Raw genomic sequence first — 21,568 nt, forward strand, 5'->3', positions numbered from 1 at the left:
ACAAACTTCCCGGTAAGCCATTCCTCCCAGTTTTTATTCCGCGGGAGAAATTCTTGTAAAGTTCTCCGTATCGCATTTTGGCAATATTTGTTTTACTTCTCATCCAGTGGTGAACGCGAAAATGGTCCCGGCTTTAATTCTATCCCGGATAAAAATTAAAAGAATTTGAATTATATCACGCTTTATAAACCAAATATTCGACATTTCGCTCGGCGACTCCAACCGAACATCGATCGATATTTAGTATTTCGAGTACTTTCCCCGGGTTTAAATTGCGCCAGGCGAAAATATACGTCGTCCCGGTACTCTGCGGCCAAAGTACCCGACGGCGATTTTCCTGCGCGGGAGCGGTGACAAAGGCCGTCGAATGGCGCAAAGTGGAGAGGCGATAACCCGAGGGTCGGCGGAGACCGGCAGCATTCCGTTGGTAGGGGAAAAGAAAAAGACGAACGTTCCGGTGAAAGTAAATTTATTGAAAACAAAAACGACGGATACACGGGAACTGGCAGTGTAAAGAAAGACTCCTCACTTTAACAACAAAAATACTAATATATACAAAGTTAACCGTAAAACTTTGTGAAAATGGCAGTGACTGCGACTTAAAAACTGCGAAGTGTCTTCGATAACGTCACGCGGCGGATTTTCGTCCGCTACGTTACGCCCGCTTTTATATTGAGCAAACGCGGCAACGGCCGGACGTCTCCAACAAAAAATCCCAAATGTTCTCGGACGGCCCGATCCTCACCCCCACCGACGATCGACGGTCGCTCCCGCTCGTTCGACGCGTGGGAATGCACCAAAGAAACGAGCCACGCGGAGAAAAAGTGGCTAAAATCGTACAAAAAGAAACATGGGGCCACGGCTAAACGTAGCCGGAATCGCCGCGTTATCCGGTCCGATAACGCGAAGAAACGTTGGCCCGCGATACAAAATATTCTCCGGAAAGAAACGAACGAAAAGTTAAAATATTCGTCTTGTCGACTAATAAATTTTGCCCACTCGAATATTTCGAAACGTATCCGGTGTTTGTTGCCGTTTACACGGAGACGTACGGTACACGTAGATATATACGGCATCGAAGTTGTTTGCCAGATTCTTCGCATCTAACGAACAAAACTCTTAATACTGGCAGTGATGAATCGCTGGATTTCTGGCAGTTACACATTCGCGTAGATCCATTGGAATAAAATAGAAAAGTAAAAATACTCCCGTAAATCGCTAAAATCCTTGGGCCATCCGTATCTTGTCCCGTTCCAATCGTCCGTAAAAACAACAAAAAACGGGTTGATTTAACGGATCGAGCAAACGTCTGGGAATTAACGTAATTTCCGGGCTTTCTTTGGTTGGTTTTTGCAGGAATCATTTGAAAACTTCGTCACGTGCCGTTTGGCAGTTGGCAAGTTCTAAATCTTGGAAAATCGGCCGGTGACTAACGTAAAAAGAATAACGTAAAAAATCGACATTAAATGATATGCTAAGTGGCTTTTTCGCTCCGATATACATTTCTAGTATTACGGACGACGCGTTTCGAACCGTCGCTTGTCACGCGTCGCTCGCTAAAACTTTACACGAGATCCGGAAGAGAATGCTTCTACAAACGAAGGCACAGTCTTTTCCCTCTTCGGGAGTGTCGACTACTTCTTCTTTCCACGCGATTCCAACTGTACATTGTAAAATTTTTTACTCTTTTTGGCGGCACGGATAATCGGATATCGTGCTCTCTCATTGTCTCGTACACTAACTTACGTATATATAGATATATACATATATATCTAAATGAGTGCGTGTGTATATATATATATATATATATATATATGTATATATGTATATGTACAAATGACAAATTACTATCAGATAGATCTTTCCAGTGAGGCACAGCATTTTTCCAATAGGACGTTCTTCGGAATGAAATACACACGATGGGAATGCATTCAACTTCTGGTCGCACGTGATTTACTGTCATTCTTTCGACGACGACGACGACGGACGTCTCGGTCCGACACTAAGAAATGGGTCTGAATTGACCGAAGCTTTCCACTTCTGCTTCCATTTCCTAATAATAAGAATAATAATATTAAAAAACCTCCGTCAGTTATCGGGCAAATACTCGAGAACTACCTCCCGCGGTGGATTAAAAACTAAGTTAAAAATCTTACGGTCAAAAGAAGTCGCTTGTCCCAGGATCGGCGATGTCTGTAGATGCAACTATCCAGAACCCGATAAGACTTCTCCAAGGAATCCGACGGCCAATCGTCCGTTACGGAAACCAGTCTGTTCAAAAGACCGTACAGTCTGTCCTGATCGACGGACACTTCTTTCGGCATTTCTAAAATAGAAGGTGCGTTAGACCACAGAGATTCTAAAAGCAGTCTATTTGTAACTAAGTACATCGATCCACACTTTGATAATCCAGTATATAATTTAATGCAAATTCGACAAACTTTTCCATCTTACGCGACATCTGCAAAAATAATACACTTACACGAAAGCTGTCTCTCGGTCTCCATCCAGAACCCGATCACTTACGCGGCGACTGGCGCGACCTACTTTAAAACATAAACCAACTCGCCGTCGTGGCTTCCCACCTCAACCGAGACACCGTGGTGTCAGTCCTGACAAGGCATCAAAGAGATGCCGACCCTCCGATCATAAAAATATATCATTTATTTTATTCTATATCTTACTACCAGGAATGTCAAGGTTTTGAATGGTGTACTTAGTTATAATCGTTGATACAGTTAACAAGAAGAAGTTAATTTGTGCAGTCCATTTGTATTTAATTAAAGTTGGTCAATGATCTTTCTGGGGTATTAATTACATAAGATGGCCATATTTATCGTCCAATATGTATAAGCAGATATCGTTTTAACTGGACAAAACTAAAATTCATTCCACTCTATCTTACATTAGTGATAGAGTGGAATGAATTTTGTTACTTTAACATTAGTGATGGCATCCAATGTCTTTATTGGCAGTATCCAATATGTGACCCAATTGAAATTTTTCCCCAGCCACACCAAAGTGTGCGGCTATATACATATTTTGGATTTTGTTATTCATAAAATTCAAAACAATCTTAGGGAGGATGTACACATCAGCACAAAAGCAAAAAAAGATTTCACAAATGTATCTTTGCCACTTCTGTGGTCATTCTGCCAAATGGCAATCTGCTTAAATTTCAGTGCATGCATATAATATTCAAAACAGTGAATGATCCAGACACTACCATAATCTTGTTTACAAATTTCATTTTGTACAGCCTGATTTATTTAGTTAGAAGAAGTTGCTGAACGCCATTAAACTGAAAATTTTGGAAGAACTAACAGCTACAATGTTTTCAGGAGCGTAATCAAATAAGAAACTATGATTCGAGAAACCAGGCAGAAAGAGTTTAAAAAAATCCAAAATTATTTTTTTTAACTCTTTCCACCCTGTGGGCACTAATAAGATCTCTTTTAGCAAGCCCATTACAGGTTTTGCCAGGTTCATTCAGCCAGATGATGAGGGATGGGGCATGACATATCCAGATGGACCCCCAACTGAAAAATTCCCAGGGCTTTTTCTACCCTTCTGGATTTGATCCCAAGTCCACAGAGCAGTAGGCTGCCACCTTCACTGCTCAGCAATCAGGCCATTAAGATTTTGGATTAAAGATATTTTATAACATTTAAAAAGAACTGCTTTGCAAAATATATTTATTTCTTGATTAAGGTGTTTTGATAAAGAAAAAATACTGTTTTTAAAAGGATTATTTTGTTTTGTTCTTTGAATTACATTATATATGATTATTTGTGTAGAATTTTGTGTTAAATTTATTGTTGCCTCCTTTTTTTAAGGTCAGTTATCTCATTTAACAGCATTTAACTTTCTGTATTAAAACGTGTGAATCTATTGTCTCATATAATTATTGTTATTGGCAAATAGAAATGTGTCTTGGCACAGCCACAGCAAATGATAGAATTCGACCAACTTTCGCAGCACAAAACTGACTTCCGTAACAAAAAAAGTGATGTCATTCTTCCGCTTTTCATTGCCGTGCCTCTTGTGCATTCACCCTTATTGGACACGATTGGATTTAGCAAGTAAAACACCACGAGCAAGTTGATCGTGAGTGCAACGAATATTGGTTGATGACAAGCAACCAAAGATAAGCCAAGCCCTAAGTACAACACCAACACCAACCACTTTGATTCTGCTCTGGTCAGATCTTCCTGCTTGGATTGGTTTGGTCTGAAGTTTTTCAAAGTAGCAAAACTGTGCCAAAGGTCCAATTGGTCTTGCATTTCTGTATGGCAAGGTGCAGATTAAATTGAATAGCAGTTCTTGCAGTTACATTTGAACATTCAAATCACATCAAGTGCCCTCATTCTGAGCAAGTACTGTATATTTCCGCAGATAAAACGACCTTCAGATAAGACGGGATATAAATTTTCGTCAAAATTTTATAGTTTTAGCATATATCTGTCCTATAAGACAACCCCTAAACTACCTATGAATTTAGTTTTGATCAGCAATCACATCTGGATAATAATACTGTATAGCATATATGGAATTATGTCCTATTCGTAATTTTTCGAATGAACAAATTTTATTTTCTTGCATCTGGAAGCACTGTCTTGCGAATGTTACAAACATTTGCACTGATTCAGGTATTTGGGTAATGACCTTGACTATTCACAAAAATGTCATATAGGCTATTCTATTTTGTGGACATACCCTACTAGTAAATAATTACAGTTTGTCCATTTTTTCCTCATAGCTCAATAAACATAACTTTTAATGTTTATTTTGTTCCAGCAGGGTTTTAATTTATATAAATTTCAATCTAATTTTTTTTGTATCCGTCCTATAAGACAACCCCAGATTTCGGAAGCCTTTTTTTTTATGATTCAACTATTGCCTTATCTGTGGAAATATATGGCATAACCTTGATTTCAAATTCCACAAAGAGACTGAAACTATACTGAATGATTTGCTGCATGCCAACTCTGCTAATTGCTTCTGTGTGGGTCCAATCCAAGTTGGTATGCATGCTGCTTTATTATCTGAAGCAGTTTACTTCAATTGCATCTATAAGATGAGAGTGTTTTTAATGTAACATCTACAAATTAACATAAATGTCTCACGTATGAGCTAAGTTGGCAAAAGCATGTTGCAAATTAATGAGTCACTATATGAGAACAGTGGGCCATAAATACACATAAAAAAGCAAATAAGGTAAAAGAATCAAAGATGATTTTATGTGATCATATCAATATATATATATATTTTTTTTTGTTTAACTTTCTCAATTTTGTTTATTGTTTTCATTGTGTCTGAAAAGAAATATGATGAAAACAGAAAGTTCCAGAGTAAATGGGAAGATTGTCTTTTGTTTGAATAAAAAAAGTACAAAAGCTGTCTGTATAATTTGTCATGACTCTATTTTGACCTTAAAATACATTATGGACAAAAAACTGAAGAACATACTGTTGGCAAATGGAAAGCTATGTTACAATTATTTAAGGCCAATCAGGCAGCTCAACAGAACTTATATCACAAGAAAACTGCACCAAATGCTATTGCTGGTGTTGATGTGCAAATGTTTCATATTTTGCAAAAAATGAAACCCTTTGCAGATGATAACTATGCCAAAGACTGTAATTGGCCAGTTGAAGAACTCTGTCCAGAAAAAGTGAACTTTTCACTCAAATCAGTGTCTTGCATCAAACTTTGCACAAAGATTGATGATACTTTGAAATTTGAGTAATCCTCAATGCAATTTCAAAAAACTGCATATTTCTCACTGGCTTTAACAAAACAATATATATTAAGAATATTGCTCAGCTTGCTATTTTTATTACAAGTGTTGACAGTCAAATGAATGTAATGGAAGAACTTGATCTTGTGAGATTGAAAAATACAACAACCAGATGAGATGTTAAAGAAGCTGTCATAAACAGCATACAAATTCTTCAGATTGATTTGAAAAAATGTTGGAGCTGATAATCTGATTCCTGGACACACAGAAGCCTTGAGAAAAAACTTTAGATTTTTTTGCAATTGCTTTCTGCATCCTGAAAACTTATGTGAACAAGTATTTAAATCAATTAATATTTTCAAAGCTGGAACTTTTTTGTCCAATAACATGCAATATTCTGTAAACATCCTTCCAGCAAGAAAATATCTTTTGATTTTCACAATAGCAAATGTTTTTGTCCATCTTCAGAGGCCTGTACCAGGATTTCACAGAAGAAACATAAATGTAAACTGAAATTCCAAATTTAGAATGTTTTTGAGATTGTTTTTTCTATGTTATATTATATATCAAGCAATTTAGCCTAGAGGTAGGTATTAAGTGTCATCCATTGATAAATTAATTTAATTTAGAAAGTTCTGAGAGAAAAGAATCAGCCTGAAGCAGGATTTGAACCTGCAATTCCCACATACTGTGTAGCAAAGATCAGACAGAGATCTGGATCGAGTAACTGGCATCAGATCTACACAGTATGCAAGGGTTGCAAATTCAAGTCCCACTCCAAACCGATTATTTTGTTCCAGAAAATTGTACATTAAATATAAGTTATTGTAATTATTAAATCTAGCATGAGATGACAGCACAACTGCCTACCTCTAAGACAATTATTTAGTATTTAATTAATTACATAGCCGTATTATAGCCTGATAATTTGACATTTCATTCAGTTTAGATTTATTCATATATGGCAACATGACATGAGTGATCTGCTGAGAGGTGATGCCTCCCAGAAGTCTATTGTGAAAAACTGGCCCTTATTTAGATATTACTAATGTGAAGAAAGCTCAGAAAACTTCATTTGGCCAGTCTGTTGGCAAGGCATGAAGCAGCAACCAACTACTAGGATTCGGTGATTTTATCCACTCACCCACCAGAGAACCACATATCATTTGGCTGATAAAACAATGACTTTCTAAAAATCATTGTTTCAATGAAAGCGCACCCAGTCAACAAGGTAAGTAATCAAGAATAATTACAACCTAATTAAATATGTCTGAAAGAGGAGATTGGTCCAGAGGCTTGAATAGTGCAACTGACAACACACCTGCACAGTAAGTGGGAGTTGCAGATCCAAGTCCTGCTCCAGGCTGATTTTTCTTCCATAATATTCTGAATTATAATTATTAAATTTAATAAGAGATGGCATCTAACACCTCCTCTAGTGACAAATTATTTAGAAATTAATTTTTTTTAAATCACAAAAAGTAGCCTGATTTAATCCAGTAATAGTGTGGAAAGTTGGTAAGATGTGTCTTCAGTGAACACTGATTAAGAATGGTAGAAAGTTTTGAAATATGTAAGGTCACATTAAAAGGTAGTTGTATTAACCACAAAGATTGTGAATCCCTATCTATTGCATGTCATTTCTTGATAACCTCCTAGGGTTAAAAAACATGGCATAAATATATACATAATAAAATCACAATAGCTAATTTTTGAAATGTGTTTATTCTTGTTTGGGTTTTATTTTATTCATATATAAAATATATTTTGAAATCTGATTCTCTGTACTTGATATTAAAAATATGCACTTAAAACCTAATGTTCCATTGGTTAAAAATTTGTAAATAATATCACAAAATATGTTGAGCATTCAAATTTAAAATGTTGAAAATTTGTGTCTGACAATCTTTGCACTGATCAGAAACAAAAAGGATCCAGTAGAGGAGCATTTTGCACCAGGTGTATATGCTATTCTATTATATGACACCTGTGTGGACTGTTCCTTGGTACACATTGGAGTGACTGCTGTGGCTCTTGGAACTAGATAACGGAACATGAACATGATGTTAGTAAGAAGTTCTCAGACATGGTTCTGGTGGCATATTCTTTGTGATGTGCAGGTGGATTTTGAAAGTGCACATCTACTACATTGGACCTTGGATTCCACATACTTGAGATAATTACAAGGCTGTTGGGAACAGGAGAACAGTCAATTTTAGAGAGACTGAAACATTTTGGGATTTAAATGTTAATTAGAGGAAAGGAAATCTATTGTCACAAGACTTTTCCTAACACGATTGAAATAAATAAATTTTCTACAGCATGGAAGGTGTGCTTAGGACTTCTGTTCTAAGTATTTATAATTATACTTACAGACATTTTAAGCTTAAAGTTGCAATTTTTAAATTTTATGTTTAGATTGGTAACACCTTGCCAATGCATATGTGTGCAATTCAAACCACATTAAATCTTTATATTTAAATGTGTTTGATTGCTTAATGTTGTTTTGCTTGCTAGTTGTTATGATATACCTAGTGATGTTCATTAGAAACAAACAAAATATTCTTATCAGTAAATAATTTTATTTCTTTTACTGGTTTTGGGTATATTTGTGTTGTTTTCATATAACTTTATGTTGCTAAATAATTTAATTTTGACACAATCTACGATCTAAATGTAATGGTTTAATCAATTTTTAAAAAGTTGTTTTATCTATCTATTTTTATAATTACTTATTAATTGATAAATAGAACAGAAAAAAAGAAATGTGATTTTAAAAAATATCTTTCAATATGCATTTGTATCTTTCAAACATGAATATATTCTCTTGGTATTCTTTTTCACAAATTTTATAACAACATCTACAATGAAATGTAACAGTGTAACAATGTTTTAATGTTTCAGATGATACCTTTAAGCTCTCTTTCCATGTGGCAGTAAGTGATATGCTATCAAAGGCTGCTCTGGAGACACAGGATATACACAATCACGAGTTATATGCACAAAAATATGCTAAATAAATTAGCCAATAGCTTTAGTTAAAAACTAAATCACTTTCTCTGTGCCTATATATAAGCACAAAAACATTATTATATTTTTGTCAAAAGAATAAAATTACCTTGTATGTTCTCAGATGGTGGCACAGAATGGTTTTCGGAAGCTTGACTTTCTTGCGTTACTACTTCGCCACCAGAATCTTTATTCTAAAAATATTAAACAAATTAATGCTTATTATTTAAAGTCATATTTAATACTATTAAATAAATCAAATACAAACACTAACCTTACTTATTAAATCCTCTCGATTATCATTTTTTGGTTCATTACAAGAAGTTTCAGTTAAATTATCTCTTTGCAAATTAAAGGCATTTGAGCAGCTATTCTCTAAAGTTGTTTTATCACAGTTGTTTCCAGTGGCACATGGTGAGGTAGATAAACCTGAGGAATCTCGACAGTCGACTTCCGACAAACGGGCATCGACATCCTCTGTAGGCACATTACTTGACTCTTGCAATGGATCTTCACGAACATGATTGTTACACGCCGAATCTTTTCCGTGGGGAGGATCAATTTCAATTCCCTCGCAAAGATTTAAGTCGTTCAAAGAATTTGCATGATCTTCAAAATTATTTACCACTCGATTATTGACTATGGAATTTCCCAAATCGTTACCATGCAAAGGAGAAATGGAAACGTCTTTTGACGTTTTTGCATCATTTTGAATTTTAAATGATTCATTTTTGTTACAGTGAATAGGACGCCTATAAATGGTACGAGAACCGAACCAGGCAGACTTCCTTCTTCTCACCACGGCAAAATTAGACGAAGGCTTTCCTATTAATAAAGTATTACAAAAACATAATTTAAATTAATGTATACATACATTTATATTGATTAAACATATTTATTTCATTTTCGAAATGTTTGCAGTGTACATTAACTATTTAATCTACATTCCAAACATTCTTTTTACACTTCTAATCACTCATTACTTATGGTCTACCAGTTTTATAAGCAACTATGTAACCAATTAATTAAAACTAAAAATAATTAAAACTCTAGTATTTACACCAAAACAGAAACAAAAACAAATAAAATCAAAATTAAAGCAATTGAAACATAATATTTTAGAAAGTGTGTGGATAAAATACTTGTTGTCTGTCTTGATTTATTTGGTTATATTTCATGCAGGCAGTCCAAGTTGAGTCTCTATTATAGCATTTCTTTGTAAAGTGTTAGTTTTGGTTTTGTTAGTTGTGATGGAACATTTTGCTTTTAATATACAGATGTAAATAGATACAGTTATAGATAATATATTGCATTTGTAGGCATTTTTATGCATGAAATACAGCTAAAAAGGTAAGAAAAAGTGCTTTCTTTTGGGATCAAGAATGGATTAATCCATTTTATATTGTTTCTTATGGGAAAATTTGTTTTGGTTTTCGAACAATTTTTAGGAATGAATTAAGTTGAAAACCAAGGTTTGACTCTACATAAATAATAATGAAAATCAATTACAGTAGATCCCCCTATAAAACCGTTTCCTATAGTTATGATTCCTATAAAAATTGTGGCAGTACAGTAGATCCCCCTATAAAACCGTTTCCTATAGTTATGATTCCTATAAAAATTGTGGCAGTATCCGTAAACAACGGTAAAAATAACTCCTATAATACGTAAAACGTCATCGGGCAGCCGAACTACTTTCCCGCNAATTAGTTAATTTTAATTTAAATCAAATCAATTGAAACATAATATTTTGAAAAGTGTAAATAAAGTACTTGTCCATCTTGACTGATTTGATTATATTTCTTTCAGGCAGTCAGAGTTGAGTTGAATATTTATATCACCACTTCTTTTTAAGTTGTGAGAAGTGTTAGTTTCGGTTTCGGTGGTGATGGAACATTTTGCTTTATATATATTATATAAACATCTGCATCAAAATTTTAATGGGTGGCGAAATACTACTACCTACCTCAGAAATACTTATAATACAGTAGCACATCGATTATCCGAATATCAATCAACTGAAACATCGGTTAACCGAAAGCGTTCCAGTTGGCAAATTTAAATTTCCAATAGTGCTGTGGCGGTGCAATATTTGGCTATGTGTTAGGCTACTCCAATATTAATTTTTTTGGTGTGCATGTTTTAGCTGGCAGTACTGGCACAACAATGAGAGGGTACTTAAAGACGCGCCAGGATTTGAACGAATTTCAACACGGGATAGGTTAATATATTTTTTCATACATAATTGGTTATCCAAAAAAATCAATTATCCGAACAACCCCAGTCCTGAACTGTTTCGAATAATCGATGCTCTACTGTACTTGCATTACCGAAATATTCTTTTGAACTAGGAACAACTAGATACATCTGTGAAATACTGAAAAGTTTTTAACAACTTTTTTCTTATAATTATTATTGTCATTTAGTAATAAAATTAAGATTAAAGATAATGATCCAGAAAGACACTATTTAAATATCTGGTCATAACCTTATCTTTACTCTTGTTCCAGTATTTTATCACAAGATCCATTTGAGTTCTTTGAGCAACTTTGTTTAGTGATTCATCAAAGGAGATAGTAATATTATCACAACTTGTAAGCATCAATCAGTTTTTCTCTGAAATAATGGGCTAGGCCATAATTTATTATATAGGAAGCTTTATCTGGACCCAATTGAAATTGTGTGGATATGCACTGTCAGGGAACATTTCTTTGAAAATGTTTTTAATATCAGGGCATGAATTGAGTGACATCTTTTTCTTTACAACTATCAATGCCCAAGTTAACTCTGCTTTTATTACATCATCTTTTATCACAAAAGATGTCAATGTGCTGCTAAGAAATGTTGATTTGGTGAGAGACTGTTCATTAGTGATCTTAGATCTGTCTTCCACAACAGAAGCCATTTCACACACATTTTGTTGACTATTAGAAGAGTTTGAATTTGTTGGAATTAAAAACCTTATCAGTGAAGTTTGTTCCTACTTCAGTCTTTTTATTTCAACATGACTAGAACTACTTGCATGTGATATATGACTTAATGAGAAAACCTTACAACAAATGCAGCAAAATGCTTTTGTATCATCATCTTTTACAGTTCCTAACCAGGAATTGAATTCTGGATAAATAGCTGGACCCAGCCATTAGAGATTAAACCTTGTTTGTTTCCATGCCATTATAATTTAAGAATGTAGAAAAACACAAACCTTGAATAATAGTATTAAAAGACAGATGAACCAGATCAGATAGCAATGTGTAAGACTTGTTTTGTCACAACACTACGTAAAATATTCAAACACCATCCAATCTGCATCTGCATATATATTAATTAATAGTAGTGTTGCCAACTCAAAATTTAAATTTATAGCTAGACATTTTAATAAAAATACCCAAATCATATTGTTTCCATTAGAATTGTTTAATTGTTTTTTTAGCTAGATTGTTCACAAATCCCCTAAATCAAGAAAAAAAATTAGCTGAATTGGCAACTCATTAAACAAAAACATGTTTCGTTGCCTCCATTTTGATTTTGGTCTCAGTGTAATGACCAGAATTTTAATAATTTTTATTTATTATTTATTTAATTTTGCATTAAATTTCATCTTTGCATAAAATTTTCCTAAGAATGCAGACAAAATTTATTCATTTTAACCCTTAATTACAATTCTTATAATTATTGCAAATCATATCACAAACCATCTCTCTCACTTTTATAGCAAATTTTAATTAAACAAACTAATGTTTTCAGCCATCTTAAATAACCTTCCTCAGGTTTAACATAATTTCAAACGTCAATTAGAACATAAGACTTGAAACTTCGAGTTTCGCTTGTGTGAGATATGACGACTCTTTCCCTTTGGGAAAATAAAGGGGATAAAGTTAATTCTCCCAATGTCAGGAAAGTCGAGGGATTAATTAATAAGTATGTGGGAAACCTGGTACAGATGGACGAAGACACCCTTTACCATTTAACCCATTTATTGTACAAATATGCTTACAATATAGTTAAAGTAGTCTTCATTTTTCGTCTTAAGTTCGTAGTAGCATTGTTGGAATCGGGAGCAATGTTCAGTGAATGATCTGGAAAGTTCATTTGATTTCTATCCGATGTCTAGCACTAACGTGTTTGTCCTGAGTTGGAAAAGTGACTTTTGAAAGGCAACTGTCAATTTGTAGAATAAAAAGACAGTGGCAATAAAATAGCAGATATGAAGTGCGGGGAAATGGCAAATGACCGAAGGTGATTGGTGGCAATGGCTATGGAAGAGATGACTCTCGACAGCCTCGTGTCCTTGAAACACTGGCTTTTATAACCTTCCTGCTCTTCAATCATTCCCTGTATTAGTTTCAGACCCTCATCCATGCTTTAAGATGGAGATCTAATGGATTCTCCAATTTACTTATGTCAATTGAAGAATCAGAGTTTGCAGGAGAAGTCATCATTGTCTTTTCAAACAATGAAAAATCCGACTCCAATCCAAATAATTGATCTTGGGAGCTGCACTGTCTAGAAAATTTTTTGTTTGTTCTTTTTTTTCTCTAATAATTAAATTATTTTATGTTTTTCTATTTTAGTGAGTTCCGGAACAATTCTGAAACCTCACGTGTATTCCTATGATGTCATAGTATTACAAAACTTGGAATTCTTAAAACTTACAGAATTTAAATAAAATAAAATAAATACAGAAATAAACATCAAACGAAATTACAATTATATGTTAATAAAATATAGTAATTCAGCGCATAGAATCGTAACTACAAATCTCTTTCTTTTGCAACATAACTATAAAAATTGTTTTGGTGTTGTTTCGCACAAAAGATAATCAAATTTACTTTAATTTTTTAGTAATTTAATTAATTTCTTAAAATTTTAATTATAAGCAAGTTAACATTGGTTAAACTATTGGATTGCCTGTTGATTTTCAAAACTATAACTACAGTATATTTATTACAGGTATGATCAATGTTGCCAGTTTTTAAGCCCTAAATTTGCCAAAATCAGTGATAATTGTTACCCAACATCATTTCTGTTAAACTAATTATTAAACTATATATCAAAGTTGTGGAAATTAACAGAAGAGAGGGGGAAAAATACACTTGCAGTACAGTACTTTCAAGGAAAATCATAACAACAAATGTAAAAAGCTTGTGCCAACAACAAGTCAGTGCCAACATTTTACTGTAAATGTCAGGTACCCATTTATAATTTTTTATGTTGGTAGTAATGTTTTAACATGAAAAACGATTAAATTACAGATTTTTACTGATCTATAGTATTTAGGTATTTTGAAGTGAACATCCTAATAAATTATGATTTCAACTTTTAAAAGTTCGCAAAAAAATTTTTAATTAATTATTTTTTATTCTAATTAACAATTTCATCTTTTTATAGTCACTAAATTATTAAAATTAAAAATTATTACATAAAAGTAGTTTATCCCGTTATTAATCCACAATTGTAAAATTATATGACTTCAGAATGGTGAAAAAAGCCATTTCAAAACAGATTATGGTATATTTTCTTATTAAAGATTGCAGCATTATCTCTTGCTGCCTGCAGATGGCTGTGCTTGGTCAGCCATATTCAGCTGACGAAGCCAACAAGGCAGCTAAGGAGACAAATTCCCTGACTTTCCATGACTTTTTCCAAACACTAATGAAAATCCCTGACTTTCCAGGTGCATAGGAACCCTATATATAAAGCATGCAAGTAAACACTTTTACTGCCGTTTTACTGCTTGCTTCTGCATTATTTCAATTATTCGGCTAATTCGAACAGGGCTCTGCCCCAATTAGTTTGGACTAGCCAGACTCTACTGTATTTTTAATTTCACCATTTAAAATATGTATGCTCAATTCTGATTGGGTAACTGTTTATTTGCATTCTATATATTGTTTTCTGTCCTTTGGCAAAGATATATGATGTGTGCAACGAAAACAAAACAAAAATTTTAGTTTTTTTTTGTTTTGTTTATATGCCATTCCTGTAAATATGTAAATTTGCATACTATAAAAAAGTGCATTAATCTGCAATAAGTTGATGTTTATGCTTATTTACTTTTTTGTATTTACATTTTAAAAGAACAAAACATTAAATTTTTTTAATAATAGTAGTAATAACTTCAAAAAAAAAAAAAGGCAGGATAACATTTTGTTGTGAAAAAAATTAGATAGAAGTTACAAAATTGTGATACTGATTTCAAATTTTGATTTTAAAATTTCTTCAATAAATAAAGCTAGAAGTATACTACTTACAAAAAGACAATAGCCATAGGAAATACAAGCAGACATGTTTAAACAAGATTATGAATAATTACAGGGTCAAAGGTCATTCCTATATCTCACACCACAAAGTATTAAAATTGGTTTTCAATATGACTTTGACAGGCCAAATCTCTAAAATAAAGCAGAATTTTAAAAAAATTTATACAGTATTTTAAGCTTATTTTTGATCCCAGAATCTATCATTAAAATATTGGTGCATAGTTTTTTGTTACACCCTGCATATACGACCTAATTATAATCAATAAATCTCTGCATTTTTCACATCAAATGCAAATTTGAAAACATGTAGAATACTGCTAATAATAAAAAACTTTTACTGTCTGTCAGCATTAAATGAGTTTTTAATATAAAATTAAGAATAACACAAGCACTTTCAACAAATTCAAAATTGTCTTCTTCTGGCAAGGAACAATAGAATATAATTATGTTACAACATTCTAATAGAACAATTAAGAGCTTTGATGTATTAACCATTTTTAAAAATTTTACAACACATCAACATTTTTGAACAGGTGTAAATTACATTTCAGAAGCGTGTAAATTAAACTATTACGGAAGTGTAAAAATGCATTATTTAGATTGTTCATAAGATGCTATAACATCAGATAATAAACAATAAGACATACACATATTAACATCATAGATAAATAAATGGAATATAAAATAAAAAATAAACAAACAAAAAAAATGAAAATCTAAATATAAATATATAACATAAAAAATACTACTACGTACAAACTAGCTTTGTATAAACTGATCCAAACTCCCCCTAGGTCAAGAGATGTTTTATTACATGCTTTTTGTGCTATTATACACAAAGACTTCCATAAGTAAAGTATTCTATGATTGAAACATGGTTTTATTAATTTAAAATTATTTTCTAATAATTTTTGGCAAGATCAGTAGTAGCTCTGCAATTAATGATATCATTTTTATGTTCTTGCAGACAGAAAATGTATGCAAGAATATCAAAATTCATGCAACTATTATGTACCAATAAAAAGAAAATTAAACAAATGGATATGACAGGTATAAATATGATCAAACATATTAAACAACAATAATTTTACTACATAGAATTGACATATAAAATGTTATGGCAGCGTATTAAGGAGCACTATGATTCTATACAGGGTAATAAGCAAAGTGCTATGACTTTGATGCAATGAGTGCAATATAAGGTCCAGGTTTTTATAAAAGCCCTTTAAACATTAAATTTTGTGCAGATAACCATATGATCTGAAAGATGTGAATAGAACAGTGCTGCATATACCTTTTTCAAGCAAAATTACAGCAATTAATGCCAATGACTTCTTTGCCTCAGATAGTAGATGACCCTAGGGTTAAAAAACATGGCATAAATATATACATAATAAAATCACAATAGCTAATTTTTGAAATGTGTTTATTCTTGTTTGGGTTTTATTTTATTCATATATAAAATATATTTTGAAATCTGATTCTCTGTACTTGATATTAAAAATATGCACTTAAAACCTAATGTTCCATTGGTTAAAAATTTGTAAATAATATCACAAAATATGTTGAGCATTCAAATTTAAAATGTTGAAAATTTGTGTCTGACAATCTTTGCACTGATCAGAAACAAAAAGGATCCAGTAGAGGAGCATTTTGCACCAGGTGTATATGCTATTCTATTATATGACACCTGTGTGGACTGTTCCTTGGTACACATTGGAGTGACTGCTGTGGCTCTTGGAACTAGATAACGGAACATGAACATGATGTTAGTAAGAAGTTCTCAGACATGGTTCTGGTGGCATATTCTTTGTGATGTGCAGGTGGATTTTGAAAGTGCACATCTACTACATTGGACCTTGGATTCCACATACTTGAGATAATTACAAGGCTGTTGGGAACAGGAGAACAGTCAATTTTAGAGAGACTGAAACATTTTGGGATTTAAATGTTAATTAGAGGAAAGGAAATCTATTGTCACAAGACTTTTCCTAACACGATTGAAATAAATAAATTTTCTACAGCATGGAAGGTGTGCTTAGGACTTCTGTTCTAAGTATTTATAATTATACTTACAGACATTTTAAGCTTAAAGTTGCAATTTTTAAATTTTATGTTTAGATTGGTAACACCTTGCCAATGCATATGTGTGCAATTCAAACCACATTANTAGCGCCATCTGTTGGACATAAAAGCCTTAACCTAGATTATATATTTTAATTTATATGAATGTTTAACAGAATAATATACAGCCTATGTCCACTCTGAGGTTCCATTCTAAATATTGGTGAAAGAATTTTTGAAATCGGATGAGTAGTTTCGGAGATTACCTGCTGCAAACAAACTTACATTCATACATACATACTTACAAACATTACCTCTTTATAATATTAGCATAGATATGGTACCAAGTAAAAATGGTATTTTTGCAGACCCATAATATTAAATGAGAGAACTAACCACAGTTTTGCCATGTTTTCTTGGCTGTTTCTCCATTATTAGTAATGATCTCTTGCAATTTCTGTTGGCGTTTGCCATGGCGGGTAATGTAACTCTGACTGGAACTATCATTGGTGGTACAAGTTTCTGAAGTGGAAGTTGTTGGAACTGTGCCAGTGGATTTAGATGTCAAATCCGCCTCCACAGTTTCGTTTGAGGAGGACTGCACTCGAAATGGCTTTGGTATGTATTTGCTGATTTCACCTGAAATAAAAAACTTTTACTTAGGCAATAAATATTACATAAATTAATAAACATTAAAAAAATAATCAAAATCTTCAAGAAAGTCTTTTCACTTAAAAAACTTGAAATTAAAACATAGAAAGACTTATGTTGTGTATTTATTAATATTTACAACTTCCAAATACAGTTTCTAATCTCTACATCAATTATAGTAAACAAGATAAATAGTTTACCTCTTTTCACTCTAGCTTCATGTATGTCCTGGCACATTTTTTCAAACTGTTCATCCAACTCACTATCCACCAAAGCATGTGCAGTATCTTTTAAAGCACAAGCACGATGACGTATGAGTCTGTCTAAAATAAAATTCAATTCAATTTGAAACAATTTTTCATAAAACAAAATCAAGATGAATAAATAAAAGAAAATTTGTTGTATTGGATAGATCAATACAAAATTATACTTCCAATTATTAAAAACCAATGGGATCGGTATAAATATTAAAACACTAAAAATAAAAAAATTTTAGTTGAAATACAAGTAAAATTATACTCTTTCTATTTCCGACTTCGAGGATTCTACGAGCCAAAAAATGACAAACAAATGGCAAGGAACAATCATTATTTTATTAATACAATCAAAATGCATTTCGCCATCAGGCCTCCTCAGTGGATACATCAAGATATCAATCACTGGTTACGCTTTATACCCAACAGTCGTTCCCAGCATGAATCATTCCAGCACTCAAATTAAGTACATTTACATGTTCAGCGATACAAAAATGTTCTACAATTTTTCTTTCCAAATTATTTTCTATTTTATACAATATTTTAGTATTTTTTCTATTTATATTACAGTTAAATTCTCTACAATGTAAAAACCATGCTGATTCCGTTCTTCTCAGTCTAATGGCCGCCTCATGTTCCTTTATTCTCAACGCCAATCTTCTTCCGGTTTCTCCATTGTAATAATTTGGACTTCCACATGTACATGACATTCTGTATACGACACCAACAATCTTAAATTGGTCTCTGCATGAATTTTCACTATTTATATACTGATAATGTTTGACATCTTATTCTTTTGATTCGCAACTATGCATATAGAAAATTCTTTAAATATCGGTTTATATTTTTCAAAAAGATTAGTAACATAAGGAAACTTTACATAAGAAATATCTTCTATGTCATTTTTAACATTAAATCTACATTTTAACTATAAATTATACCACTTACAAAGAATATACTTCGGATAATCATTTAACAGAAATTTTTTTAAACAATTGTTTTACTTCAATATCTATATTTTCTTGCTGAGTTGTTCGATTCAATATCTTTCTCAATTCCATAATAAAGACATTCTTTTTATTTTCTATAGGACAGTAAGATTTAAAGTTAATAGTTTTACTATTGTTACATAGTTTTTCATACTTACTAAATGATACACTTGTTTCTTCTCTTTTTATGGTGACATCTAAGAAATTCATTTCGTTTTGTTGTTCATCTTCACTTGTAAATTTTAAATTTTTATGTAATCCATTTGCATATTCCTCAATGTATTTAGATGAAAGTATTTGAGAATCATAAACTATTATTATGTCATCTACATATCTTGCATAATATTTAATACCTGTTAAACTCGAAATTCTTTCATCTATTTTATTCATATAGATATCATCCAGTTTTGGTCATATGACCGATCCCATGGCAATACCTTTCTTCTGCCTATAATACTCTGTAGAAATTTTAAAGTAATTATTATTAAATACAAATTTTATAAGTTCTATTATATATTCAGGAATGTTATATGTTTTAAGACTTTCTATTATCATTTCTAGAGTGATCAAGCGAAACTAAGAACATCCATAAGTAAGGATTTGATTAAATTTAAAGGTAAAAATAAAAATAGTGGTTATATAATAGATAAAAAAGCTGTTAAAATAGTTAATAAAATGAAAAGATTAAGTAAATTTTTTAATAAAAAACATATTTCTTTAGTTATGGCGGATAAATCAAAGCAGTTGGTGATTATAAAAAAGGAATAATTGTTATCTAAAACATTAGAAATAATTTCATCAGATGATTATGAATTATTATCAAGGAATCCTATTGAAGAAATTAAAAGCAATCTCACTAAATTTTTACCTTTAAATTTAATCAAATCCTTACTTATGGATGTTCTTAGTTTCGCTTGATCACTCTAGAAATGATAATAGAAAGTCTTAAAACATATAACATTCCTGAATATATAATAGAACTTATAAAATTTGTATTTAATAATAATTACTTTAAAATTTCTACAGAGTATTATAGGCAGAAGAAAGGTATTGCCATGGGATCGGTCATATGACCAAAACTGGATGATATCTATATGAATAAAATAGATGAAAGAATTTCGAGTTTAACAGGTATTAAATATTATGCAAGATATGTAGATGACATAATAATAGTTTATGATTCTCAAATACTTTCATCTAAATACATTGAGGAATATGCAAATGGATTACATAAAAATTTAAAATTTACAAGTGAAGATGAACAACAAAACGAAATGAATTTCTTAGATGTCACCATAAAAAGAGAAGAAACAAGTGTATCATTTAGTAAGTATGAAAAACTATGTAACAATAGTAAAACTATTAACTTTAAATCTTACTGTCCTATAGAAAATAAAAAGAATGTCTTTATTATGGAATTGAGAAAGATATTGAATCGAACAACTCAGCAAGAAAATATAGATATTGAAGTAAAACAATTGTTTAAAAAAATTTCTGTTAAATGATTATCCGAAGTATATTCTTTGTAAGTGGTATAATTTATAGTTAAAATGTAGATTTAATGTTAAAAATGACATAGAAGATATTTCTTATGTAAAGTTTCCTTATGTTACTAATCTTTTTGAAAAATATAAACCGATATTTAAAGAATTTTCTATATGCATAGTTGCGAATCAAAAGAATAAGATGTCAAACATTATCAGTATATAAATAGTGAAAATTCATGCAGAGACCAATTTAAGATTGTTGGTGTCGTATACAGAATGTCATGTACATGTGGAAGTCCAAATTATTACAATGGAGAAACCGGAAGAAGATTGGCGTTGAGAATAAAGGAACATGAGGCGGCCATTAGACTGAGAAGAACGGAATCAGCATGGTTTTTACATTGTAGAGAATTTAACTGTAATATAAATAGAAAAAATACTAAAATATTGTATAAAATAGAAAATAATTTGGAAAGAAAAATTGTAGAACATTTTTGTATCGCTGAACATGTAAATGTACTTAATTTGAGTGCTGGAATGATTCATGCTGGGAACGACTGTTGGGTATAAAGCGTAACCAGTGATTGATATCTTGATGTATCCACTGAGGAGGCCTGATGGCGAAATGCATTTTGATTGTATTAATAAAATAATGATTGTTCCTTGCCATTTGTTTGTCATTTTTTGGCTCGTAGAATCCTCGAAGTCGGAAATAGAAAGAGTATAATTTTACTTGTTTTTCAACTAAAAATTTTTTATTTTTAGTGTGTTAAAATTATACTTTATTTTAAATAAAATTTCCAAGCAGTGATAAAAGCCAAACATTTCACAAGGCAATATTTTTATATACTGGTAATAATGTGAAATGTGTAAGAGTAAATGATGTTGGATACCAGAAAATTCAGAAAAGAATTTTTATCATCTTACAAATGATGATGAAAAGTAATCCCTAAATGAACATTAGCTGATCTAATAAAAACATTTGTTTTAATTAAATCAGCTAATTTTTATTAAATGTTATATTTAGGGTTTGGTGAGTGTTTTAATCTAAATAAATATAACTCATAACTAGAGGATTTGATCCCGGGATCTCGAAAATCGGGATCCCGAC

At 31.9% G+C, this 21,568-nt stretch overlaps 1 protein-coding gene across 1 annotated transcript; it reads right to left on the bottom strand.

Annotated features, from left to right (window-relative positions):
- Positions 1-452: 452 nt before the first annotated feature.
- Positions 453-18,071, bottom strand: LOC111615242 (ATPase family AAA domain-containing protein 2-like). The gene is made up of 6 exons (XM_023356652.1): positions 17,928-18,071; positions 17,473-17,715; positions 9,024-9,574; positions 8,859-8,943; positions 2,157-2,326; positions 453-2,053 (listed from the first exon to the last, which is right to left on the bottom strand). Exons 1-6 carry the CDS (start codon positions 17,962-17,964, stop codon positions 2,003-2,005), a joined length of 1,137 nt encoding a protein of 378 aa, XP_023212420.1. The 5' UTR covers positions 17,965-18,071; the 3' UTR covers positions 453-2,002.
- Between the last annotated feature and the right edge of the window lie 3,497 nt (positions 18,072-21,568).

The sequence above is a fragment of the Centruroides sculpturatus genome, unplaced genomic scaffold, assembly GCF_000671375.1.
Source record: "Centruroides sculpturatus isolate CEXI.00-Female unplaced genomic scaffold, Cexi_2.0 scaffold2292, whole genome shotgun sequence".
In the NCBI taxonomy this organism is placed as follows: domain Eukaryota; kingdom Metazoa; phylum Arthropoda; class Arachnida; order Scorpiones; family Buthidae; genus Centruroides; species Centruroides sculpturatus.

Bases quoted from the DNA above. Each gene is read 5' to 3' on its own strand.
- LOC111615242 (XM_023356652.1), bottom strand. From the start codon at position 17,964: ATGTGCCAGGACATACATGAAGCTAGAGTGAAAAGAG. The intron at 17,716-17,927 runs GTAAACTATTTA...TTTTTATTTCAG, and splicing joins TGAAGCTAGAGTGAAAAGAG to GTGAAATCAGCAAATACATA. The intron at 2,327-8,858 runs GTAATTTTATTC...CTTCTATTTTAG, and splicing joins ACCATCTGAGAACATACAAG to AAATGCCGAAAGAAGTGTCC.